The sequence below is a fragment of the Nomascus leucogenys genome, chromosome 12 (assembly GCF_006542625.1).
Source record: "Nomascus leucogenys isolate Asia chromosome 12, Asia_NLE_v1, whole genome shotgun sequence".
In the NCBI taxonomy this organism is placed as follows: domain Eukaryota; kingdom Metazoa; phylum Chordata; class Mammalia; order Primates; family Hylobatidae; genus Nomascus; species Nomascus leucogenys.
This window is the reverse complement of record NC_044392.1, coordinates 27,800,853-27,827,733: the sequence shown is the minus strand read 5'-3', so window position 1 is coordinate 27,827,733 and position 26,881 is coordinate 27,800,853. Positions and strand designations below refer to the sequence as shown.

Sequence of the window (26,881 nt, the reverse complement as noted above, 5' to 3'; positions counted from 1 at the left end):
TCTCAAAAAAAGAAAACCAAAACAAACAAACAAACAAACAAACAAAAAAAACTTAAATGTGCCATCAGAGAATATAAGATCCTGTTGGGAAATTTTAGGTAATCTGTTTTCTATTCTTAGGTAGTAGAAATTTTATGTTTTCTCTTGTCCCAGAGCTAAATCCAGTATTGAATTCTTTGAAGAATGGAAACCTACACTAACTCCTAAGAAATAGACCTTAAAGTTTTTTGTTCACAGTGCCTCAAAAGTTCCTATTTAAAATCTCTGAGAACCCTTCAAAAATTGGAATAAAAATAGCTCTCTAGGCTGGTACCTCTAGTCCACGTAGCTGGGTCTGCTGGCTAATCTGATGGTTCAATTGCTGCAATTCTAGTCGTAGCTGTTCTCTCTCAGCAGATGGAAGGGGTTTTCCATGACTGGCCACTTCTGACATAGATATTCTCTCCCTTTGGTTAGAAAGAAAGTGTGAAGTAAATTTTAACGTTTCATTTTGTTAACATATTACTGACCAGAAAAACAAAAAGAAGTTGCCTAATTTTAAAGGTTTCTACATGTTTGTTCAAGTAAAATGAATGACTCATACCTCTCACCAAAGTGTCCCTGAGAAGGTATGTTTTGATGAGGTGAATATGGAGAACCTCCCCAGCCACCGTGGGTTCCATATGGACTATAATCTGTAAGAGAATGATTTATTATGGTATAATTCACAGATTTGATTCTTCTTTTAAGGTACTCATAATCTGAAAGACATCAGCATATTGCATACACAGATATCTGGCATCTACCCTAAATGGCCAGATTTTAAAAATTTTTTAACTTTGTTTTTCTAAATGTCAGGCAGCATGATGCTGGGTGCTGGTATGTTTGTTTCTCCCCCAATGAACTTTCAGTCTTTGTAGTTTTTCTTCCAAATTACTGTATAATGAGAATGTTATTCCCCCAAATAACAATTAAGCTATTTTGGGTGGGGGGTGGAGTGGGGAAGAAACATTAGGAAAGCTTCACATATAGACATTTAATTTCAGTTTATATACCTAAAATTCTCTGGGTTATATTACCTTTCTTACAGGGATGATTCCATGGAAAGTTTGAAAATTACTGCCTTGCAAGATTACTAAAAACACTGATAGTAAATGGGGAGCAGGAGTAATGCTGAAAGTCAAGATTATGAACCCTTTAGGTCAGCTTACCTGTGAGATTCTTACCTGAAATGTTAATAGATTTTGTAGGAGCTCCCTGAGGTGCCATAGCCTGCATTGGACCAGCACCCTGATACATAGTTTTGGAAGTTCGTGAGATGGCACCAAACCGAGACACTGTTGGTCGGTCTCCAAATGGTATGAGGTCATCATCACTGGTTTCTGCTGCTCTTCTCTGAAGATCTAATCGCTGGTCCCTCATTCCTTTACTCTCCACATTCTGATAAAAAAGCAAAATAAGAAATTACCCCACACTCAGATGGCTCTGTAACCTAATTTTTTCTAGATCTGTAATAAGGTTAAAGAAGAGTACAACACTCTTACTGGTAAGACTAAAATCATTAGTTACCTTTGGTTGTTTTTATGTAACACTGGTTTTTAAACTTCTGAGGTGAGGGGCAACAGGGTCTCACACTGTGGCCCAGGCTGGAATGTAGGGGCACTCTCATGGCTCACTGCATCCTCAACCTCCTGGGCTCCAGTGATCCTTTCACCACCTCAGCCTCCTAGGTAGCCAGGACTACAGGCATGTACCACCACACCCAGCTAATTTTTTTTGATTATTTATAGAGATGAAGTCTCCCTATGTTGACCAGGCTGGTCTCAAATTCCTGGGCTCAAGCAATCTTCCTGCCTCAAGCTCAGCCTCCCAAAGTGCTGGGATTACAGGCATAAGCCGCTGCACCTGGCCTAAGAAATATATTTTTAAAATTTATGAGAGGCCACTGTTTTGGACTAAGCTCCCGCACTAAGCCCCAAGACACCAGATCAAAGCAGAATGTAATCACTTGTGCTAGATGCCACAAAATCAAACTGAACTTGAAAATGGGCCAGTTTTCCAAAAAACAGGAGATTCACAGCAATCAATCATAAGAGGACCACTCAATTTGAACTGGTAAGTTCCTTCTGCTTTAGTCCTATAAGGAAAATAACTTTGAAACAACTAATCTGAGTTTTGTTACTTTTCTCTGTTTAGCTCATTAGAGCATCTTTCTATTTCACAGATGAAATGCTTCCTGATTAATCAATCACTAATAAAAGACAATTCAATCTTTAAGAAATACATATATATAATGATCTAGTATATATATGCATACAAATATATATTTATCCCTATATAATGTTACACATATATATAGACACACAAATATATAATTTGTATGCACATTAACATTTGAGAAATACTAGGTTAGACTTCTTTCACCTATTTGGGAGGTTTTCAATTACCTCTAGATTGGATTGCAACTTTTTGTTTGTTTGTTTTTGAGACAGGGTCTTGCTCTGTCACCAGGTTGGACTGCAGTGGTGTGTGAGCCTCAACCTCCTGGACTCAAGCGATCCTCCTGCCTCAGCTTCTCAAGTAGCTGGGACTGGCGTGCACCACCACACCTGGCTAATTAAAAAAATTTTTGAAGAGATGAGGTCTTGCCATGTTGCCCAGGCTGGTCTTGAACTCCTGGGCTCAAACAATCCTCCCACCTTGGCCTTCCAAAGTACTGGGGTTACAGGTTTGAGTCACCATGCCTGGCCCAAACTTTTTAATTCTTTACTGATTTAAGAAAATGAGTTTTATTTTGCTAATACTCATGTTACTTTAATATGATAACCCTTTCCTTTTGAAAGCCAAGTTCAAGGCAAAGATTCTTGCCTAATTTCCACTTATTTCGTTCCAATAAGAGCCTTACTCAGGCTAAAAACAATGCTTCTGTAATCCAACTGCAAAAAAAAAAAAAAAAAGATTTATTTTGCTTTTTCTTCCTCTAAAACTCTCTATTTTTGGGGGTGGGGGTGGGGCTGGCATATAATCATATTTATGCTATTAGATATCACTTCACTCATTTACAGTGGTTATCAGCATCCAAATCTTTTTTTATTGCAAATACTGGTCTTTTCTTAACCACCTGGAAAAGTACTTATCTATGAAAATCTATATAATAACCTAGGAAACTTCTGTTAGAGTTAATAAGGACAAATGGGTTAAGAATAATAGTCAAGGCATACCTTTCAGCAATACCATTTCTTTTTTTTTTTTTTTTTTCCTGAGATGGAGTCTTACTCTGTTGTCTAGGCTGGAGTGCAGTGGCACAATCTCGGTTCACTGCAACCTCTGCCTCCCAGGTTCAGGCAATTCTCCTGCCTCAACCTCCCAAGTACCTGGGATTACAGGCTCCTGCTACCATGCCCAGCTAATTTTTGTGTAGTTAGTAGAGATGAGGTTTCACCATGTTGCCCTGGTCTCAAACTCCTGACCTCAAGTGATCCACCTGCCTTGGCCTCCGAAAGTGCTGGGATTACAGGCATGAGCCACAGTGCCCAGCCAGCAATACCATTTCTAAGTGTAACTTTCACATACGTGAAGACATACATAAGAATGTTTGTTGGAGTACCATACATAATAGTGAAAGATCAGAAATAGCCTAAATGTCCACCAATACAAAAAGTAATCATTGTATGGTATCAGTTATACAGAATATCTCGTAAAAGCAGCTAAAATCAATAATCCTGAGCTACAGATATAAATACGGACTGGGTGTGGTGGCTCACACCTGTAATCCCAGCACTTTGGGAGGCCGAGGAGGGCAGAGCACCTGAGGTCAGGAGTTCGAGACAAGCCTGACCAATATGGTGAAACTCCATCTCTACTAAAAATACAAAAAAATTAGCCGGGCATGGTGGTATGCGCCTGTAGTCCCAGCTCCTTGGGAGGCTGAGGCAGGAGAATCACTTGAATCCAGAAGGCAGAGGTTGTAGTGAGCTGAGATCACGCCACTGCACTCCAGCCTGGGTACAGAGTGGAACTCCGTCTCAAAAAAAAAAAAAAAGTACCCATCTTAAAAGCAATGCTAAGTGAAAACATGAACATGCAAGCTGAAGTGTATAATTTACATACGGTCTATAAACATATAAAACAACATTGTTTAGGAACAGTGTAAAATTATCTATGGCCAGGCATACTGGCACACACCTGTAACTACAGCACTTTCAGAAGCAGTAGAATTGCTTGAGCCCAGGAGTTCAGGACCAGCCCGTCCTGCCCAGTCAACATAGCAAGACCTCATCTCTACCAAAAAAAAAAAAAAAATTAGCTGAGCATAGTATCACACATCTGTGTCCCAGCTACTTGGGAGGGTGAGGTGGGAGGATCACTTGAGTCCAGGAGTGTGAGGCTGCAGTGAGCTGTGATTGTGACACTATACTCCAGCATGAGGGAGATCCTGTCTTAGGGGAAATAAAATTATCCATGAAAATGATAAATACTAAACTCAGGATAGAGATTACTTGGAGGGAATGAAAGAGGGAGAAAAATGAGACTTGGGAAATTTATACAGGGGGATATAACTACTTCTTGAAAATTTTATTTCTTTAAAAAATAAAAAGGGAATTAAGATACTATCCAGGTAGGGTAGCTCATGCCTGTAATCCCAGCACTTTGGGAGGGAGAGGCAGGAGGATCACTTGAGGCCAGGAGTTTAAGATCAGTCTGGGAAACATAGCAAGACCCCATCTCTACAAAATTTCTTTTAAAAAATTAGCTGGGTGTGGTGGCAAGCACCTGTAGTCCTAGGTACTCAGGAGGATCACCTGAGTTCAGGAGTTTGAGGTTATAGTGAACCATAATCGTGTCACTGCACTACACCCTAGGTGACGAAGATCGATCCTATCTCTATAAAAAGAGAGAAGATGAAGCCAGGCACGGTGGCTCATGCCTGTAATCTCAGCACTTTGGGAGGCCAAGGCGGGTGGATCACTTGAGGTCGGGAGAACTGACCAACATGGAGAAACTCCGTCTCTACTAAAAAATATAAAATTAGCTGGGCATAGTGGCGTGTGCCTCTAACCCCAGCTACTCGGGAGGCTGAGGCAGGAGTATCACTTGAATCTGGGAGGCGGAGGTTGCAGTGAGCCGAGATCGCGCCATTGCACTCCAGCCTGGGCAACAAGAGTGAAACTCCGTCTCAAAAAAAAAAAAAGAGATAAGATTTTGATAATATTTTAAACTTGGTTATTAGAAACACTGGTGTTACATGACTTTTCACTAAAGAATAAAATAACCCAAGTATTAAATTTCAGCATCTCAGAGTTCACTTGAAGCTGAGCAGCTATAATTCTGACTCAAATACTACTCTTGTTCACTAGATTCAACTTTGTTATTTAAACTTCAGAGCTGTGAAAAATAATTTTTTTTTTTTTTTTTGAGACTGAGTCTCACTTTGTCACCCAGGCTGGAGTGCAGTGGCACAATCTTGGCTCGCTGCACGCTCTGCCTCCCGGGTTCATGCCATTCTCTGTGAAAAAGAATTTTAACTTATTTGGTGAAGTCCAAGATCTTAATTAATTATGTAAAATAATTTAATCTGGGTTCTAAACAATTGTTGATAAATTGCTATTTGCACAGAAATATAATAAATGGTCTGTCTCCATATTAAAATATTTTTATTTACATCTAAATGAATCAAAAACCTATACTGTTTAAAGATAACTCAACTGCAGAGTATAGAATACGGTCTGAAACTCTTAAGCAAAGCTGAATTATTTGTGCCTAAATGGTAATGGGTAAAAATTTATTTGGTTTATCTTAATTTGTATTAATTATTGCTTAGCTATTACACATACCATCATTTCCACACTCCCTGCTGCCACAACATCTTTGGGTTTTGCATCTTTGGTTCCAATGTAGGAGCCGATGGTGTCACATGACCAGGGAGAGTATTGGCTATAATCATTTCCTTTGTATTTCCCAGCTATCTTCAAGTCTTCATCCAAAAACTACAGATGGAGAGAAAAAAAAAAAAAAGAAAGAAACAAAACAGGAAATGGGTCTATGAGTAACAAGACAGAGAAAGCAGGGAATTTCTTAGAACATCCTGCTGAAGCAACATGATGATTATTTGATTTTTAAGTGCCACAATAGAAGATTTTTGTAAACTATGAAAAATATAAAATAAGTGAAGAGTGATTTTTAGTTTTCAGGTTTTTTGTTGTTGTTGTTGTTTTACCTTAGCAGAAGGTAAAAAAAAAAAAAAGGTATTTCAATATCCTTCCAGGAATCAAGCTAGGATTTTATGGGTTTGCTCATCCTTTTCTTCATTAGATCAGTAAACATTTAAGCATATATGTACCAAGCCATAGTTTTGCTAGACCCGCCTCAATGTTTCTTTCAATAAAATCAAGGTAAACAAGAACATTAAAAATTTTGATTTTTATAGTACACGATGATGTAGTAAATTTTTACTGAAATCTCTTTAATAGCAATAATTCATATCTTGAATAAATTCTTTTCCTTAGGTTGATTCAATGAGATGAAAAGGATGTCTAATTTTTACCTTCTCAAGATAGTTCTCCAGTCTAATAACAGAATAGCTATTCTAAGGCTAATGCATTTTCACTAAAATGGCAACATTCACATTTATAAAAATGTTTTACATTTTCAAAGTGTTTTCATGTATACTACCTAATAAGCTCCTAAATCCATGATAGACAACACAGGTGATATGACCAAGGCTATACCAGTATAGGGCAGTGCTAGGACTATAACTTTAATGTTTCTTTCATTTTATCACAAGACATATATACACTGATATATCTAGGGGTATCAGTGTTCATTTGTATTGGTTCATTTAAGTGGACCTATGCCTCCCGCTATACTAAAAACATCTCTTTTCTGAGTCATCATTATTGGCCTTCTGCATTGACATAGGATCTGCTGCTCACTAATATCACTCACTGTCAACCACTCTTCTGTTTCTATTATTCATAACCTCTTTCCTTTTCTTTGTCCTATTACTATTTTAAAAATTTTTATCCTTTTTTATTTTTCTTCTACTTACTAACTTTAGATAGAACAGTTAACTTTTAAAACACATGACCTACCAATTACAGTGCTCCTTTTTTGTGAGACGGTGTCTCTCTCTGTCACCCAGGCTGAAGTGCAGTGGCATGATCTCCGCTCACTGCAACCTCTGCCTCCCAGGTTCAAGCCATTCTCCTGACTCAGCCTCCCAAGTAGCTGGGATTACAGGTGCATACCTCTACACCCAGCTAGTTTTGTATTTTTAGTAGAGAAGGGGTTTCACCATGTTGGCCAGGCTGGTCTGGAACACCTGACCTCAGGTGATCCACCCACCTCAGCCTCCCAAAGTGCTGGGATTACTGGTGTGAGCTACCACGCCTGGCCAAGAGTGCTCCTTTTTAAAATCTCTGACTGTAGTGTATTATATGCAGCTATTTAAATGAATGAGATAAATTTATATACTGACATACAAAGATGGCCAGGAAAATGGATTAGGTAAAAACAAAAAGGCAAAACAGACATAAAACCAAGATGTATTTACTAAATGATCCTATTAAAAAAATAATAATAAGGCTGGGCAAGGTGGCTCACGCCTGTAATCCCAGCACTTTGGGAGGTCGAGGCGGGCGGACCACCTGAGGTCAGGAGTTCAAGATCAGCCTGGCCAAGGTGGTGAAACCCTATCTCTACTAAAAATACAAAAATTAGCTGGGCGTGGTGGTGCATGCCTGTAGTCCCAACTACTTGAGAGGTTGAGGCAGGAAAATTGCTTGAACCTGGGAGGCGGAGGTTGCAGGGAGCCAAGTTTGTGCCACTGCACTCCAGCTTGGGTAACAGAGTGAGACTCCGTCTCAAAAAAAATAATAATAATAAAAATAATAAAGAGATCCAACAATCCCACTACTGGGCATTCATCCAAAGGAAAAGAAATCAGTATATGAAGGGATATCTGCACCCTCATGTTTTATTCCCAATAGCCAAGATATGGAATCAACCTAGGTATCCAGCAACAGATGAACTGATAAAGAAAATGTGGTATATATACAATGAAATACTATTCAGACATAAAAAAATAAATCCTGTCATTTGCAGCAACATAGATGAGCCTGGAGGACATCACATTAAGTGAAATTGGTCAGGCACAGAAAGATAAATATTTCATGTTCTCACTCATATGTGGGAGCTAAAAAGTTGAGTCACAGAAGTAGAGAGTGGAACTGTGGTTATGAGAGACTAGAAAGGGAATGGAGGGAGGGAAGGAGAGAGAGAGCTTGGTTAACAGATACAAAATTATAGCTACACAGGAGGAATTACTTTCTAGCATTCTATAGCACTGCAGGGTGAGTACAGTTAATAATTTACTATATATTTTCTAAAAGCTAGAAGAGAGGATTGTTTTTCCTGATTTGAAAAAATTATGTTTTTTTTGAAGAAAACTTTTAACATCATAAACTGATCTTTATATACAATTTTATTCATTATTTCTACAGACCAATTCAATCCAGGTGTATTTACTTATTTACAAATGACATAAAAAATTTGGACGGGGCATGGTGGGTGGATTGCTTGAGCCCACGAGTTTGAGACCACCAGCCTGGGCAACACAGCAAGACCCTGTCTCTTTTTTAAGAAAATAGAAACATTAAAAAAAAATTTTCTACTTAGGATCTTGAAAGTCAAAATAATGGAAACTATCTAGGATAGATTGACAAAAGAAAGGAATATCAACAAAATGATTTTTGATTTGATGAAGAAAGAAACCACAATCTTAGGCTGGGCGTGGTGTCTCACACCTATAATCCCAGCACTTTGGGAGGCCGAGGCGGGCAGATCACGAGGTCAGGAGTTCGAGACCAGCCTGGCCAACATAGTGAAACGCCGTTCCTACTAAAAATACAAAAAATTAGCCAAGCATGGTGGCGGGCACCTGTAATCCCAGCTACTCGGGAGGCTGAGGTGGGAGAATCGCTTGAACCCGGGAGGCAGAGGTTGCAGTGAGCCAAGATCACGCCATTGCACTCTAGTCCAGGCGACAGTGTGACACTCTGTCTCCAAAAAAAAAAAGAAACCACAATCTTCATACTACAACAACAACAACAACATCAGGTCTGCAGTAAGAGATGTTGGCTTTTTCTTTTTTTTTTTCTTTTGAGAAGGAGTCTCACTCTGTCGCCCAGGTTGGAGTGCAGTGGTGCGATCTTGGCGCACTGCAAGCTCCGCCTCCCAGGTTCACGCCATTCTCCCATCTCAGCCTCCCAAGCAGCTGGGACCACAGGTGCCCACCACCACAGGTGCCCAGCTAGTTTTGTTTTTGTATTTTTCGTAGAGATGGGGTTTCACTGTGTTAGCCAGGATGGTCTCGATCTCCTGACCTTGTGATCTGCCCACTGTGGCCTCCCAAAGTGCTGGGATTACAGGTGTGAGCCACTGCGCCTGGCCAATTCATAAAGGAATCTTGAGATAAACACTATGTCAACAATGTTGTAGATACAAAAAGCAAGGACAACAGTAGATCTGCCCAGCATTTTTCCTTGAAATAAAATCTGAAAACCATAAGGAGATATTTATTTAGCCCACAGGAAGAATGTTATTTCTACAATGTTATATAATACAAAAATTTACAATTAAAATATAACACTGCTCTCTTCTTCAAAGAAAAGTTGGATGACTGGCCAGGCACAGTGGCTCATGCCTGTAATCACAGCACTTTGGGAGGCTGGGGTGGCTAGATCATTTGAGGTTAGGAGTTCGAGACCAGCCTGGCCAACATGGTGAAACCCCGCCCCTACTAAAAATACAAAAATTAGCCTGGCATGGTGGTGCATGCCTGTAATCCCAGCTACTCAGGAGGCTGAAGCAGGAGAATCGCTTGAACCCGGGAGGTGGAGGTTGCAATGAGCCGAGATCGTGCCACTGTACTCTAGCCTGGGCAGCAGAGCAAGAGTCTGTCTCAAAAAAAAAAGAAAGGAAAGGTTGGATGACTGTTCTGAATGACTTAAATGCTACCTGCCTACCAGTCAAAGGGTGATCTGAAACTCTCTGGAAGCATCCTGCATTTCTGTAACCTTGACCTTCCAGCAGCAAGTATCACATACACAATTGTCCAAGGAAGAGAGGATTTTGAATGTTCCAATATAAATAAAAGATAAATGTTTGAGATGATATGCTAATTACCCTGCTTTGATCATTGCATATTGTATATATGTATTGAAATATCACTTTGGGAGGCCAAGGTGGGTGGATCACCTGAGGTCAGGAGTTCGAGACCAGCCTGACCAACATGGAGAAACCCCATCTCTACTAAAAATACAAAATTAGCTGGGCGTGGTGGTGCATGCCTATAATCCCAACTCCTCGGGTGGCTGAGGCAGAAGAATCCTTGAACCCAAGAGGCGGAGGTTGCGGTGAGCCGAGTTTGCGCCATTGCACTCCAGCCTGGGCAACAAGAGCGAAACTCCACCTCAAAAAATTTAAAAAAAAAAAAAAAAGAAAAAAAAGAAAGAAATACCACTCTGTATCCCATAAACTTGTACAATTATAATGTGTCTACTAAAAAGATGTTAGTTCATGCACAGAAAGAAGGTGAAATATATATAAGAAGTTTAAATACATAATAAACAGTGGTTATAGAAAATGAGATTTTGGAGAAACTTCTCTTTCTATATCATGTATTTCTATAACGTATGAATTTAGTACAACTATACACAGGTTGTTTTATTTATTTATTTTTAAATTGTTGTTGAGAAGGAGTCTCGCTCTGTCGTCCAGGCTGGAGTGCACTGGTGCGATTTTGGCTCACTGCAACTTCTGCCTCCTGGGTTCAAGCAATTCTCCTGTCTCAGTCTCCTGAATAGCTGGGATTACAGGCGCCCACCATCATGCCGGGCTAATTTTTGTATTCAGGTTGTTTATAATCAGAACTGAGGTTTAAATATATATCTTTGCATCTCAGTAACTACAATGATTCTAGATAATGTTCCTTAATAGCCAGACATTATTATAATTTTTATGAGTAAAAATAACAATAATAAATATGAATTATTTACTGAATGCCTGCTACATACCAGATGCCTTGTTTCATCTTCACCATACCACTATGAGGTAGGCTTTATTATGTTTGATTTATAAATGAAGAAACGTGCACCTCAGGGTTCAGGGAGGCTAAGTAATTTTAAAAAGATCACACAGTGAAGGACACAACTGAACCTCAAAGTTTAGAAAGTTTGATACCAAAAACTGCTCACTTTTTACAATGTCATATTGTTTTCCATATTTCTTACAAAACAGTATGGCATAACAAAGTTCCAGGGTGTACTCTGATAAAGCATTTTTGAAAAAATATCACACCTGTTTTTTTTTCCCCTCTCTAATTTTTCTGAGACAGGGTCTTTGTTACCCAGGCTGGAGTGCAGTAGCACAATCATAGCTCACTACAGCACGGACCTCCCAGGTTCAAGCGATCCTCCCAATCCTCCCACCTCAGCCTCCCAAGTAGCTGGGACCGTAGGCGTGTCTCGCCACACCTAGCTAATTTTTATTTTTAAATTTGTAGGGATGGGGTCTCACTAGGTTGCTCAGACTGGTCTTGAACTCCTGGGCTCAAGCAATCTTCCCACCTCAGCCTCCCAAAGTGTGGGATTACAGGTGTGAGCTACTGCACACCTGGCTGTTTTTACTTTACAAATAAAACTACATTAATATGGCTGGGCGCGGTGGCTCACGCTTGTAATCCCAGCATTTAGGGAGGCCGAGGCGGGCGGATCACGAGGTCAGGAGATCGAGACCACGTTGAAACCCTGTCTCTACTAAAAATACAAAAAATTAGCCAGGCGTGGTGGCGGGCGCCTGTAGTCCCAGCTACTCGGAGAGGCTGAGGCAGGAGAATGGTGTGAACCCGGGAGGCAGAGCTTGCAGTGAGCCGAGATCGCGCCACTGCACTCCAGCCTGGGCGACAGAGCGAGACTCTGTCTCAAAAAAAAAAAAAAACAAAAAAAACTACATTTGTAGAAGATGTTGTGACTTTACTAATAACCTACATTTTTGTGGAAAACTCATCCAAAGTGTTTAGGTGGGAAAACTAGATATTGTGAACAACTTCTATTTAGTAGACTTCCTTCATACACCCAACAAGATACTATTTACTATGTGTGATGTACTTCTCAATTTTCATTTATTATTCATGATTTGTCAGTTAGCAATGTTTAGAATCATAATTCTATACATAAAGGATGCAAGACAAGTTCCTTACATAGTATCAGCTGTAATCCTGAGAAACCTTACTTGATTATTTAAAAAAAAAACACAAACTATAAGCTAAAGCAGTATGTACAATCAACAAAACAAATACGATCACTTTAAAGTTGGATTTTTTGGGCTGGGCACAGTAGCTCACGCCTGTAATCCCAGCACTTTGGAAGGCCAAGGCGGGCAGATCATTTGAGGTCAGGAGTTAGAGACCAGCCTGGCCAACATGGTGAAACCCCATCTTTACTAAAAATACAAAAAAATTAGCTAGGTGTGGTGGCACATGCCTGTAATCCCAGTTACTGGGGGAGGCTGAGGCAGGAGAATCACTTGAACCCAGGAGGCAGAGGTTGCAGTGAGCCGAGATCACACCACTGCACTCCAGCCTGGGTGACACAGCAAGACTCTGTCTCACAAAATAATAAAAAAAAAAAGGTTGGCTTTTTGAAAAGATGAATAAAATTGATAAATCCATAGCAGGACTGACAAAAAAAAATTACCAATATAGAAATAGAAAAACAAACATCACTGTAGACCATATAGACATTAAGATAATAAGACAACACTTATTCACTATAACTACTAGCATTGTCATACAGAAATACAAAGAAGTTGACTCCCCAAATTATGGTTATTGCCCTGTGATACATTAACCAGTTTTTTTTTAAAGCAATCTTATTTGACTGTTTTTTTTTTTTCTGATTTTCACTATCTATATTTACCTGCTCTTTCCTATTCATTAAACCAACTCTTCTGGCTGGTTTCCTCATTACTGAGTTAAATAAATCTTTGATATTCTTTCTTATTTAAAATAATTCTGAAACTAGGATTAGAGAAAAGCTTCATAAATATGACAAAGATTTTCTACCAAAAAGCCTACAGCAAACATCGTAATGGTAAATTATTATTAAAAGCTCCATTTACTCAAAGATTAGAAAGGAGTCAAGAATATGTGTTATCATCACTTCTATTCAGTATTATGCTGGAGTCCAAAATAATAAGACAAAGACAAAACAAAAGGATAAAAAAGGGGAAAAAAGAATATTCAGAAGACATAATAGTGTGCACAGAAAATTCAAAAGAATCTACTAATAGTATTATAATTAATAAAGAAATTTAGCAAGCCTGCTGAATAGAAGGGTCAATACATAAAAATCTGTTTAATTTCTCTATATTAATAATATAAAATAAAAATTTCCAAACAATTCTATTTAAAATAGTTTCAAAAAACATTGGTTATCTAGGAATAAATTCAATGTAAGATGCACAAGACACTGAAGTATGAAGTATAAAGAAAATCCAAATAAATGAAGGGGTATATCATGTTCATAGAGACTTGATATTAGAAAGATGTCACTTCTCAGCCGGGCGTGGTGGCTCATGCCTGTAATCCCAGCACTTCAGGAGGCCAAGGCGGGCAGATCACCTGAGGTCAAGAGATCAAGACCATCTTGGCCAACATTGTGAAACCCCGTCTCTACTAAAACACAAAAAATTAGCCGGGCATGGTGGCTCATGCCTGTAGTCCCAGCTACTTGGGAGGCTGAGACAGGATAATGGCTTGAACCCGGGAGGTGAGGTTGCAGTGAGCTGAGATCGCACCACTGCACTCCAGCCTGGCGAAAGAGCAAGACTCTGTATCAAAAAAAAGAAAGACGTCACTTCTCATCATATTGATCTAAGACAACACTGTCTAGGCCTGGCGTGGTGTCTCACGCCTGTAATCCCAGCACTTTGGGAAGCTGAGGTGGGAGGATCACCTGAGGTTAGCAGTTCGAGACCAGCCTGGCCAATATGGTGAAACCCTGTCTCTACTAAAAATACAAAAATTATAGTTGGGCGTGGTGGTGCGTGCCTGTAATCTCAGTTACTTGGGAGGCTGGGGCAGGAGAATCACTTGAACCCAGGAGGTGGAGGTTGCAGTGAGCTGAGATTGCACCACTGTACTCTGGCCTGGGCAACAGAGTGAGACTCCGACTCAAAAAAAAAAAAAAAAAGATACAAAAATTAGCTAGGAGTGGTGGTGTGCACCTGCAGTCCCAGCTACTTGGGAGGCTGAGGCATGAGAATTGCTTGAACCTGGGAGACAGAGGCTGCAGTGAACCCAAAAATGCACCATTGCACTCCAGCCTGGGTGACAGAGTGAGACTCTGTTTCAAAAAAAAAAATAAAGCCACACTGTCTAATAGAAATATAATGGGATCCACATATAAAATTAAAACATTTTAATGGCCACATTAAAAACAAAAACAGGTGAAATTAATTTTAATAATTTTATTTAATCCAATATATCAAAAATATTAATGAATTTTACATTTTTGGTATGAAATCCTTGAATTCAGTGTGTATTTGATGACTATACTACACCTGAACTTAAACTGGCCACATATTACATGTTCAACAGCCACATGTGGCTAGTGGCTACCATATTGGACAGCACAGATTTAGAGATCTGATGTAACCCTAATCAGAACTGGAGCAGATGTTTTTGTGGAAATCAACATGCTGATTCTTGAAAAATAACAATACTAGAAAATATAACCACCACATATTGAGACTTATAAAACTACACGAAGAGAATGTGGCATCGGTTCAAGGATAGAAATAGACTGATGGAAAAGAATAGGGTCAGGAAACACGTGTGTGGTCGCCTGATTATGATAAAACAGGACACCAGGGAAAGCATGCCGATTTCATTAAATTGTGCTGAGTCAATGCCTTACAGGAACAACAAAAAAAGGGATCTTGACTCCTAATACATTACATTACATACATACAAAAATCAGTTCTAGATGGATTGTAGAGCTAAATGATAATAAACCTTTTAGAAGAAAACAGGAAAAAAATCTTCATACCACTGGGAATAGGCAAAGATGACTTAAACCGGACACACACACAAAAACACTGATAAATGAGACTAAAAATGATTTGCTTACTTCTTCCGGATGAAAGGTAGGAGGCAAGGTTGGTGAAGGTGCAAAAGGAGGTGGAGAGATAACCTTTCTTTCCTCTAGCTGGGCCATTATTTCCTTTCGTCGGCGATGTAGTTCATCTAGACTAGGATGAGGCTGGGGAGGAGGAGGAAGCCGGCTATAAGGAGGTTCCTAAAAATAGAAAGATTAGTTAAAATTGAAAGAGAATTTCAGGACAGATTAATTCATTTAATATACTCAGCATATATTTTAAGTTATGAAACAGCTTGTATACCCTTCTTAGCATTTGGGAACACCAACACTTAATAAAACAAAGTAAAACAAAACCCCCCAAACTCTCAAGATCTTCCAAATAGCTAAACTTAGGTTTCTTTTATTTGGTCATAATTTCCAAGTAGATCTAGAATTGTTAATTAAACCATCTAAAGTTCAGAAACTAAGAAAGGTTAATTGAGGGGGAGGAGGCAGATTTTTTTCTCATTATATAGTTTAAAAAAAAAACCTACCCAAATTATGAAAAGATTTAAAAAAAAAAAACCTCTCTTATAAAAAAGAAGTCATCAAAGGGTTATTGTCATTGCATAAAAAGTAAGGAATCACAGCAAGCAATAGTTAAATTAAGTCTATGTAATAAAAAAAATACAGCATACTCTGAGGTACGAAGGTCTGATCTGAGTTGGATGAGGAGCCACTGGATAGTAACTCTCAATCTGTTGGTATCTTTCTCTGGATTCTGGTACATACGATGGTACTGCTGCAGGTGGAATCTCAATGGGTATAGGGCTTTCTCGGAATATCTCTTCTCTCGTGTAAGACTGAGCAGGGTACACTCGACGGCCATCATAGTGAGATGGGTATATAGGTGGGTACTGCTGTGGCTGTGTGCCATACTGAGAGTTTACAACACGTTCTTGGAGGTAGGGTGGATAATGATCCAAGTAGGGAGGAGCAGGTTCAGGAGCAGATGGTGGAGGTCGGACAAAGCGGGACACACATTGTGGTGGTGGAGTATAATACATACCTGTATAATACAAAAGGGGACCCAAAGGCAATAATGAGCCAATTTAGTTTTCTATGTAAGATTTTACCTTTTAAAATACTGAAACACTAAAGTATTGGTAATCTACTTATTTCTTTAGAAGTTTTCCATCTGCTTATATAATCAGGTAAGCTTTTTAAAAAATAAGCAAAAATTATCTGTAAAAGTCACTGAAAAAACTACCCTACTTATAATCTGTAATAGTAGATTGGCTCTCATTGTTTGACCCTCTTTCTGGTGTGTCTTAATGCAATGAAGACATGGGAAAACAAAAAAAACTACATTTCCCAGATATCCTTGAAGTCAGGTTCCACAAATCAATCACTTGCATGAGTTCTGAATTTGAAACTGAAATGACTGGGAGGACATGGAACACAAAAGGCCAATTTTGCTGGTGCAGATTAGTAGCTACTGCTTGGCTCTACAGTTCTTGAGACAACAGTTGTGGCAATAGTTTCTCAATTTTCAGACTTTTGCCTCAAATGACATGATCTTGGAATTAAGTAGTTAGGACAGAAGTTTCTACTTCTACTGCTTCCTCATTGTAACAAGTTCTCTTGGCAGCTAGCTCTGGAGCATTGTTTGCTTCTTTAGTACCTCCACCAATATGGCAGGCACCTAACTCCTGCACTAAATCTCTTTCTGCTTAACATAGGTAAAATAATTTACCTAAAATTGAAACCAGGCTACAAAAAAATAGTTGCATTTTTCCTACAATGGATGGCCAAAAGGAAGATACAAATCACGTTTTATCATATTTTGCATGAATTAGTAATGCCATATCAATTAAAAAACATTCTCATGAATGAATGTAGAGAAGACAACATGATTCAAAATTAAATGACAGACTCGGAAAAAGAAGAGGGCACTTTTAATCTATTCCCATTTTAAAAATTATGGTACTATACTGCCTCTGACAGAGAGATCCAACACTTAAAATCATTCAGTGTTTATTTTACATATAAATTGTATATGTAAAACGTTAGTTTATTTTCTTTCCTTCATTCTCCATACCTGGTATTATCATTAAAGCTGGCTAATTTTCAAATTTGTCTATTTTTGAAATCCCTTCTTCTCCTTTCCCATCACACTAATTCCTCAATACTCACAACAGGATTAACAGTCTCCTAACTCAACTTTCATTTTTCCAATCCATTCATAATTTTTTTTTCTATTCCAAATACCTCTATTTAGGGCATTTCTTCCATTAAGTCTTTTTGATTCCTCAAGTTCTCAATGATCTCCCTTGAGTCTTTCAGTCAATCTCTATCAAGCTAATATTAACCACAACAGATCACTTAATTTTTAACACATACATAAACACCACACACACGCATCTACTACTCACGCATATAAACAGTTTTCTATTCTTTACCATTATTTATTCTATTCTGTAAACTCTCTAAAGGTGTGTTTGCTGCATTTTTTCATATATATTATAGGGCCCAGAAAAATAATAATTAAAAGGAAGAAAAATGTACTGTGGGTGTTTAATTTACACACACTATAATATTAATTCTTTTTTCATGCTTGAAGAAAATTTTGGTCAGGAGAATATATGCTGCCTTACTCAGCAAATTTCCATTGCCTATTTGTGTGACTTGTTATTTCCATAAATATTATATATGAACACATGTATTATGCAACTGCTTTTAGTAGATATGGTGGTTTTTTATTACTTTGTTTCATTTATTTAATAGTATTTAGCTAATCATAAAATCTCAATTTTTCCGAAGTATTAAAAAATGCATTTATACATTTACTTATCTTAAAGAGGCTACTGTGTAAATGATCACTCTGACCTGAACAGTTCTGATAATTCCTAAGAAAAGTGAGCAATGTAAATGAAAAATCGTTACCCTGCTGATAAGGTGCTGGTTCAAATGGTGGAGCTGTTCCTCGAGGATCCTGATAATAAACATCTGTCTGTTGTGCTGGATATAACTGAGAACCTCGAGGTACCATCTGAAGTGGTTTGGTAACAGGCATTGGAGGCAGATCTGCTGGCCCCCTTGGAGGTATAGGATGTGGATTCACAGGTAAGGCAGAAATACTCTTAGGAACAGATTCTAGCCTAAGGGAATAATATTATGGAAGTTGTTTAAAAAATACTTCTCATGTGCATAAATTGTTACAAGTAAAAAAGATTGCTACAATTTGGGAAACTCACTTATTCTAATAGTCCTCCCTTCTACAAAATTTCAATTTTTTAATCTTATTTCCCCTATGTTAATTGTTTCTTTTCTTATTTTTTGAGACAGAGTCTCACTCTGTGGCTCTGTTGCCCAGGCTGGAGTGCAGTGATGCAATCTCGCCTCACTGCAACCTCCGCCTCCTAGGTTCAAGCGATTCTCATGCCTCAGCCTCCCAAGTAGCTGGGATTACAGGCATGTGCCACCATGCCTGGCTAATTTTTGTATTTTTAGTAGAAATGGGTTTCATTATGTTGGCCAGGCTGGCCTCGAACTCCTGGCCTCAAGTGACCCGTCCACCTCAGCCTCCCAAAGTGCTGGGATTATAGGCACGAGCCACCATGCCTGGCTATGCTAATTGTTTCTTAAAAAACACTAGCATGGGAAATAAAAAAGCAACAAAATAAAGGCCAAAAAAAAAAAAATCATGTTTTTTTTTTTTTTTAATCCCAAACATTAATTATTCTATCTTCCTTCGACTTTATGAAGAAGAAATTTTGAAATAAGAGTTAGGAAAAATGACGTACAGGTCAGGAGGGGATCCAGGAGCACTACTGCTCAGATGATCTATTTTTCCTGGTTTCAGACTAGAATCATAGCTGGGGTCTGTTCCTCGTGGAATAAGCTGTGTTACTGTATTCCCTGTTGATACAATTCCATTTGGCAGAGCAGGAGGTTTTCTGCTAGGGAGATCCACTGCACCTTCATCTGGAAGGATAGCTGCTGAAGGCAGGCCCACCTCATTAAGTTGACCCAAAGAGGCACTCAAGGGTCTTCTCGGAACCAGGCGCTTGTTCATTTTACGAAATCTATATAAAAAGCATAGGCACATATCAAAAAGCAAATATAAAAGCAAAACCAAGAACTAAAATGTACTTAACATTATTTTTTAGAAATATTCTCTCTTGAAACATTAACTCTATCAGTGTGTATATTTTGCATAAAATCTCTAGCAGCAAGACATATTAAGTATAAAATTCCTCATAAAAATGTGTAACATAGGCCGGGTGCTGTGGCTCACGCCTGTAATCCCAGCACTTTGGGAGGCCGAGGCGGGCGGATCACAAGGTTAAGATTGAGACCGGTCTGGCCAACATGGTGAAGCCCCGTCTCTACTAAAAATACAAAAATTAGCTGGGTGTGGTGGCATGTGCCTGTGGTCCCAGCTACTCGGGTGACTAAGGCAGGAGAATCGCTTGAGCCTGGGAAGCAGTGGTTGCAGTGAGCCGAGATCACACCACTGAACTCCAGCCTGGCGATAGAGCGAGATTCTGTCTCAAAAAAAAGAGTAACATTTGTCATATTATAAATTATGCTATTAATATTTTTGCTATAATATATTTCTGTGGACATTTGTATTTCTAAAACTTATTGGAGAAGCTAGTAGAAAAATCTTTAGAAGACAGCTTCTGAAATATTTTACTTCAGCTCTCCCTCAAATGCCTTGGGATACAATGAGCCAATGTTAAAAATTAGGAATAAAAGAAAAACAAAGCCAGTATGCACTGTGAAACATTTATCATTTACTCTGTTAAAAAATTTAAGCAGCCAGGCACTGTGGCTCACACCAGTAATCCCAGCACTCTGGGAGGCTGAAGTGGGCTAATCACTTGAGCTCAGGAGTTTGAGACCAGCCTGAGCAACATGGTGAAACCTTGTCTTTACCAAAAATATAAAAACTTAACCAGGTGTGGTGGTGCATGCCTGTGGTCCCAGCTACTCGGGAGGCTGAGGTGGGAGGATCACTTGAGCCTGAGGCAGAGGTTGCAGTGAGCCAAGTTTGCACCACTGTACTCCAGCCTGGGCAACACAGTGAGACCCTGTTTCAAAAAAAAATTTTAAGCAATTAAGGATAGTGACTTTTATTAGAACTGCTTCAGAGATGCTGATGTTATGTATGCCAATACAAAATTAAAGTTATTTTAAAAGTAGGTTAATGGAACCAATACAGAATAATTGCCTAAGTTTAAACAGATGCTGTGGTACAACAAGCACATCGATTCTGAAATCTAACCAAAGGAAAAAATATAAGCCATCAGACTCCAGGATCTTTGTTCCTCAACAATGAAAGCAAGTCCATTTACAACTGCTAATACATTTTTATTTTCAAAAATAAAACCTCAGCTTGGCACGGTGGCTCACACCTGTAATCCCAGCACTTTGGGAGGATGAGGCGGGCAGATCACCTGAGGTCAGGAGTCGAGACCAGTCTGACCAATATGGTGAAACCCCATCTCTACTAAAAATACAAAAATTAGCCAGGTGTGGTGGCAGGCACTTGTAGTCCCAGCTACTCAGGAGGCTGAGACAGGAGAATTGCTTGAGCCCGGGAGGCGGAGGTTGCAGTGAGTGAGCAGAGATTGTGTCACTGCACTCCAGCCTGGGCGACAGAGCGAGACCCTGTCTCAAAAAACAAAAAAAAGTAAATAAAAAAATAAATAAAACCCCATCAGAGTAATAATGCTATTTTTCCACATTTCCCACAACTGACAAATTTCTGAGGTTGGGGAGAAAACTATCCCTCGGGGATAATTATTGTTGAAAGTCTGGTATATCAGTATATGGAATTGTTCCTTTATACATTAGCTTTATATTCATATAAGATTATTATTTGCAGCAGTTGAGTCATATATTACTGCTAATTTTTCCCTCCACTTACTAATCTTAGATATCCCTTTATGTCAGTTCATTTTAGGCTGGTTGGGTTTTTTTTGCTATTAAAATAATGTGCTGGGCACAGTGGCTCACGCCTGTAATCTCAGCACTTTGGGAGGCTGAGGTGGGTGGATCACTTGAGCTTAGGAGTTCAAGAATAGCCTGGGAAACACGGGAAAACTGTCTCTACCAAAAATACAAAAATTAGCTGGGCATGGTGGCATGCACCTGTGGTCCCAGCTTCTCAGGAGGCTGAGGTGAGAGGATCATTGGAGCCTGGAAGTCGAGGCTGCAGTGGGCCATGATCGCATCACTGCACTCCAGCCTGGGAGACAGAGTGAGACCCTGTCTCAAAAAAAAAAAAAAAAAAAAAAGTAACAGATATTTATGAACATGTACTTGCACCTTGTGTGAATAACCAAATAAGCAAAGGCAGAATGAGGTCAAAGAGCACGCAAATTAGAAATTTTTGTCATACTGCTCTCTAAAACTGTTTTAAGTCCTACTGATCATGAAGGAAAATGTCTTTCAAAACCTCATCAAATACTGGGTAGTATTGGTCTTGTTAATTTGGTAGTCCAAAAATACTAAGTTGCTTTAACTTGCATTTCTTTAACAACTAGTGAGATTGAACATAGTTTCACAGGATAATTGGCCATTAGTATTTCTTCTGTAAACTATGTTTATGATCCATAAATCTATTGGTTCCTCTCCTGCTTAGATTTGTAAGAGCTCATTTTATGTTAGGGTATCGGCCCTCTGTATGTCATTTCCTCATCAAGTTTTTTATAAAAAACTGTATTTGTACCATATCTTAGTTTTATAATTTTTATGTAATCAAATGTATCAATCTTTTCCTTTATGGATGCTGGGTTGCAGTTCTTAAAAAAAATCTTTCCTTCTTTCCTTATTTAATAACTAAAAACAAACAAAAACCCTCTTACTACTCTGTAGTTTCTTGCCTTCCTAAATATTTAAATCTCTTATACACCTAGAGTTCATTTTAGTATAAAGATTGTGGTAAGAATCCAGCTCTATTTTTCAAATAGGTGAGTTATTTTCCATCATTCATTTGGTCACTGATGTGAAATGCCACCTTTTAGCACATATGCTAAGCTCCTATATGCATCTCAAACTCCTCCTAGATTCTCTATTGCATTTCATTAATCTATCTATTCCTACGCAAAAGGCTATAGTCTTTTATTCACTGTAGTCCATAATACAGGTTAATAGTTATTAGTCTAGTTCCAGTCGAAAACTTCTTTTTCAGAATTTTCAGAATTTTCCTGGCTATTTGTACCTATTTATTCTTTACAAGTGAATTTTTGATAGGATCTTAACATTATCATGGTGAGATTTAAATTAGGATTTCTTGGAATTTGTTGTTTATGGGAAAATGAAACTTTTATAGCGTCAAACCTTATCCAAGAACACAGTATGTTTACTCAATATTTCTCTTATGTTCCTAGGTAATTTATTGGTTCAATTTATATATACCCTGGAAGAGATCCTTAATTTTAACTTATTTTTAAATTGGTTATGTTTCTCTTTTTAGTTTACATGAGGGCAATTCATTTTTGTGATTTTTAAAATTTGCCATCTTACTAAATTCTCATTTCTTTTGTTTCTAGAACTAAAATTTTTCCCAATAATTTTATGGCTATTTTATTCTTTCTTACATACATTAGCTACTACTTCCACAATGTTAAATAACAGTGGTAGAAAATTTTACTACTAATTACTAGCAGAAAATTTTGCTTTATCCTTGACTTTAAAGAGAGTGAATTGAATATTTTACTAATTAAGCATCATACTATTATGTTGGCTTCTGATTTACAATATAATTTGTTACCATGCTGAGAAAGTATGATATTTCTGTTGTATTAAGGAATTTTGATTTTTTTTTTTTTTTTTTTGGAGACAGAGTCTCGCACTGTCATTCAGGCTGGAGTGCAATGGCGCAATCTCGGCTCACTGCAACCTCCACCTCCAGGGTTCAAGCAATTCTCCTGCCTCAGCCTCCCAAGTAGCTGGGTCTACAGGCGCATGCCACCACACCCAGCTAATTTTTGTATTTTTAGGAGAGACGGGGTTTCACAATGTTGGCCAGGATGGTCTCAATCTCTTGACCTTGTGATTCGCCTGCCTCAGCCTCCCAAAGTGCTGGGGTTACGGGTGTGAGCCACTGGCGCCTGGCTGGAATTTGATTTTTAATTGACATTCAATTTTATTCAAAAGTCTTTGGCATTTTTTGGACATTATCATGTTATTTTCTAAGTTGTGAGAAGTATATTGTACTACTTTTGCAGACTCATGGCATCTATTTTCTTTTCTTTAAAAAAAATTATATTATTTATATTAAAAAAAAAAAAAAAAACTACAGCACCCAATATTCCCAGGTAGTCTCCCATCCAAGTACTACTAACTGGGCCTGACCATGCTTAGCTTCCGAGATCAGATGAGCTCAGGTGGATTCAGGGTGTTATGCCCATAGACATGGCATCTATTGTAATGTATTACTGAATTATATTTAAATTTTTGAGATTTTTAATATTAACACGTGCGATAGATTTGCAGTTTTAATTGTGTTATCTTTGTCAAATTTAATGAAAGTGTTACATTGGATTTATAAATAAATTAAGAGGTGGTGGGTGTGGTGGCTCCTGCCTGTAATCCTAGCACTTTGGGAGGCCAAGGCAGGAGGCTCCCTTAAGCGCAGGAGTTTGAGACCAGCCTGGGCAACATAGGGAGACTCTGTCTCTATTTTTAAAAAATAAAATAAAATATAAAAATAAAAAAATTAAGAGGCTTTTCCTTTCTTTCTTCAATGAGCTGAAAAATTTAACATCCCTGAAATTATCTTGTCCTTGAAGTTTAAAAGAATCTGTTAAACTGAGCCAAGGGCAAAATTTTCCACTGGAAATACATTATGCAATTAGTTAAATTAAAATTGATTAAAATTATTAGAATTTTAATTTTTTGTAGTGAAAATGACCCACTTTTAGATTTAGCTAATCATAAAATAGTTTCCTATCTATAGGCATGATGCAATAAAAACTGAAGAAACTGCTTTTCATTTTTAAAAATTATGTACAGGTTGAATATCTCTTACCTGAAATGCTTGAGACCAGAAGTGTTTCAAGTTTTGGATTCGTCTTGGATTTTGCAATATTTGCATATACATAAGGAGATGTCTTGGGAATAAGACCCAAATATATAACACAAAATTCATTTATATTTCATATACATCTTTTACACATAGTCTGAAAGTAATTTTATACATTTTAAATAATTTTGTGCATGAAGTTTTGACTGCTATCCATCACAAGGTCAGGTGTGGAATTTTCAACTTGTGGTGTCAAGTTGGCTTTCAAGCATTTTTGGATTTTGAAGCATTTCCGATTTTCAGAATAGGAATGTTCAAGCTGTGTTACATTCTAAAAATGTCCTATTTGTTTAAGATAAAGCAACTACTCTTTCTGTATTTCTGTATGTCGGCAAATTATTCCACTTATACCTTATTCCAAAGTCTCCTGACTTTCACACTTACTTTTCCAGTTCCTCCTGTGAGTGTGCAAATGTACAGCTGGCCCCACGAGGGCATCCTCCTCTCTGCTTCATATCTCGACACATGTATGTTTTGTATTTGCTATGCTGTGGAGGCTAAAACCAAAATCAAAACATTAGATGTGTAATAACCCCCACAAAAAAAAACATAAATTTTGTGTTGTCATTTTAGGATCTTGATAATCTAGATAAATAATTCACATATTTATTTAGATTACCAAGAGCAAAAGTGCCCTTCTGTCTGAAGTTTCAAAGTCCAAATATAAATAAAGCAAAAACAAAGAAGGTAGTCCTAATTTTTCTGATATGTTGATATTAATTCTCAAACAAGTAGCATCATATAAATTCTTTAATCTCATAGGCATTCTTATACTTGTTTTATATGGAAAAAGAAAGCTCATGGGGGCACTATGATCTCATTTCCACTTTTTTTTTTTTTTGAGAAGGAGTCTTACTCTGTTGCCCAGGCTGGAGGGCAGTGGTGCAATCTTGGCTCATTGCAACTTCTGCCTCCCTGGCTCAAGCGATTCTCCTGCCTCAGCCTCCCAAATAGCTGAGATTACAGGTGTCCACCACTGCACCTGGCTAATTTTTGTATCTTTAGTGGAGACAGGGTTTCACCATGTTAGCCAGGCTGGTCTCAAACTCCTGACCCCAGATGATCCGCCTGCCTCAGCCTCCCAAAGTGCTTGGGATTACAGGTGTGAGCCACTGTGCCCAGCCCATTTCCTCATTTTATAATGAAAAAACAAACCACTGTAGTTTAAGACTTTCAAATATATAATTATCTTCTAATATTTGTTTTGTACAATGTTCAATATAGCTATATGTATGTTTCTATACAACATACCACAAAAACTACAAAAGGCCCTATAATCAAAGAATATTCTGTAACTAATTCTTCTTGACATGCAGAATAATACACGAAGAACTTAAAATAGTTCCAAAAGTACAAATGACACTTATTATTTACAATTCAAGGATAAGGCAGGAGGATGGATTTGAAAGTTAATGAAATATGAGACACAACACTAAATTGGACGAAATTTAGTGTATTTTATCACTACATGGCAGATTTTAAAGGTTAGTCTCATTACGTTTGTTATTTTCTTCAAGATGTCCAATGAAACAGAGAGTTAAAAACTGTAGGTTCTCCTTTCTTTTATGCCTATTCATAAATAAAGCTTTGACCTGTGTTAGACAGGTTAGGAAAATCATATCCAGATTATTTTACTTAGCAGGATAATTTTTATATTTCTTGCCTCTTAAGCAAAAAGGAATACTGAGTAATCTATTGATATTTACCTGAACCAGGTAAATTAAGAGTTTTACGTTCACAGGCTTACTACTGCAAAATAAAAGATCTAATAAACCTAATATAAATCCTGAGAGCAAAATAAAATTACTGGGAATAAAATTTAAAACTCTAGCTATAAGAAGTTATTATATTCTACAGTCGTATTTCATCTAAAAACTTTGAGGGAAATTTGGCCCAATGGCATAACAGACATTATGAATGAAAAAAATCTTAAAATATTAATAAGAAAATATATAGAAATTTGAACAGCATTGGAAAGACACAGTATTAGCACTAAAAAGTGATACTTATTGTCAAACCAAAATGTTAAACAAACTAAAGAGAATAATAATCTTATATAAATGGAATAAACTTCAGCACTGAATCCATTTTCTCCATCAAATGCTGCCACATCCAATGTGAAGACTGACCCTAGCATGACATCAGATCAATAAGGATTACTTAATGTCAATATTGTCAGATAAAATTACCAGCCTAATGCAGTAAACTGTTAACCATGCCAAGGTAATTTATAGTTTCTATAGTCAGAGTCTCAAAATATTCATGTCATCTTTTTGGCTTTGTATCTGTAGGTATACCCACAGTGGTTTACCTATAGTTTTAAGGCATATCCACAGTGGGGTAACTCTAAGTTTTAAACAGCTTCCTTACCTGCTGCTGATCTGCTCCTTTTTTGCTGTGGTTCTGGATATAATCAACCAGCCCATGTACCACTGTACGCACAGCAACCAGCCCATTTTCCAGCTGTTCCCAAGTAGGAGGAGGAGCATCTATACAACCAATGATAATGTTTTAAACTCTAATGTTACTCAATATTTTCCCTAATATCAAATTAATAAAAGAGTTAGTTGACAACATTTCAGTGAAATCAAGCTTCACACCTTAGCTTTTTAGATAATAGGTTATTCACCTAACCATCATTTTAAAGGAATGGACATATTCT

The 26,881-nt window shown here is 37.9% G+C and overlaps 1 protein-coding gene across 3 annotated transcripts in view; it reads right to left on the bottom strand.

Moving 5' to 3' along the window:
* The window catches only part of RC3H1 (ring finger and CCCH-type domains 1), a 92,321-nt gene that overhangs the window by 14,638 nt on the left and 50,802 nt on the right, over positions 1 to 26,881 (bottom strand). For all 3 annotated transcript variants that reach the window (XM_030823956.1, XM_004089809.3, XM_030823957.1), the window contains exons 8-17: positions 26,590 to 26,708; positions 24,604 to 24,716; positions 18,926 to 19,207; positions 18,066 to 18,280; positions 15,818 to 16,188; positions 15,171 to 15,338; positions 5,814 to 5,966; positions 1,206 to 1,419; positions 584 to 674; positions 314 to 446 (exon numbers count right to left, since the gene is read on the bottom strand). In XM_030823956.1, the coding sequence (XP_030679816.1) occupies positions 314 to 446; positions 584 to 674; positions 1,206 to 1,419; positions 5,814 to 5,966; positions 15,171 to 15,338; positions 15,818 to 16,188; positions 18,066 to 18,280; positions 18,926 to 19,207; positions 24,604 to 24,716; positions 26,590 to 26,708 (1,859 nt within the window). The remainder of the gene's footprint in view (positions 1 to 313; positions 447 to 583; positions 675 to 1,205; positions 1,420 to 5,813; positions 5,967 to 15,170; positions 15,339 to 15,817; positions 16,189 to 18,065; positions 18,281 to 18,925; positions 19,208 to 24,603; positions 24,717 to 26,589; positions 26,709 to 26,881) is intronic.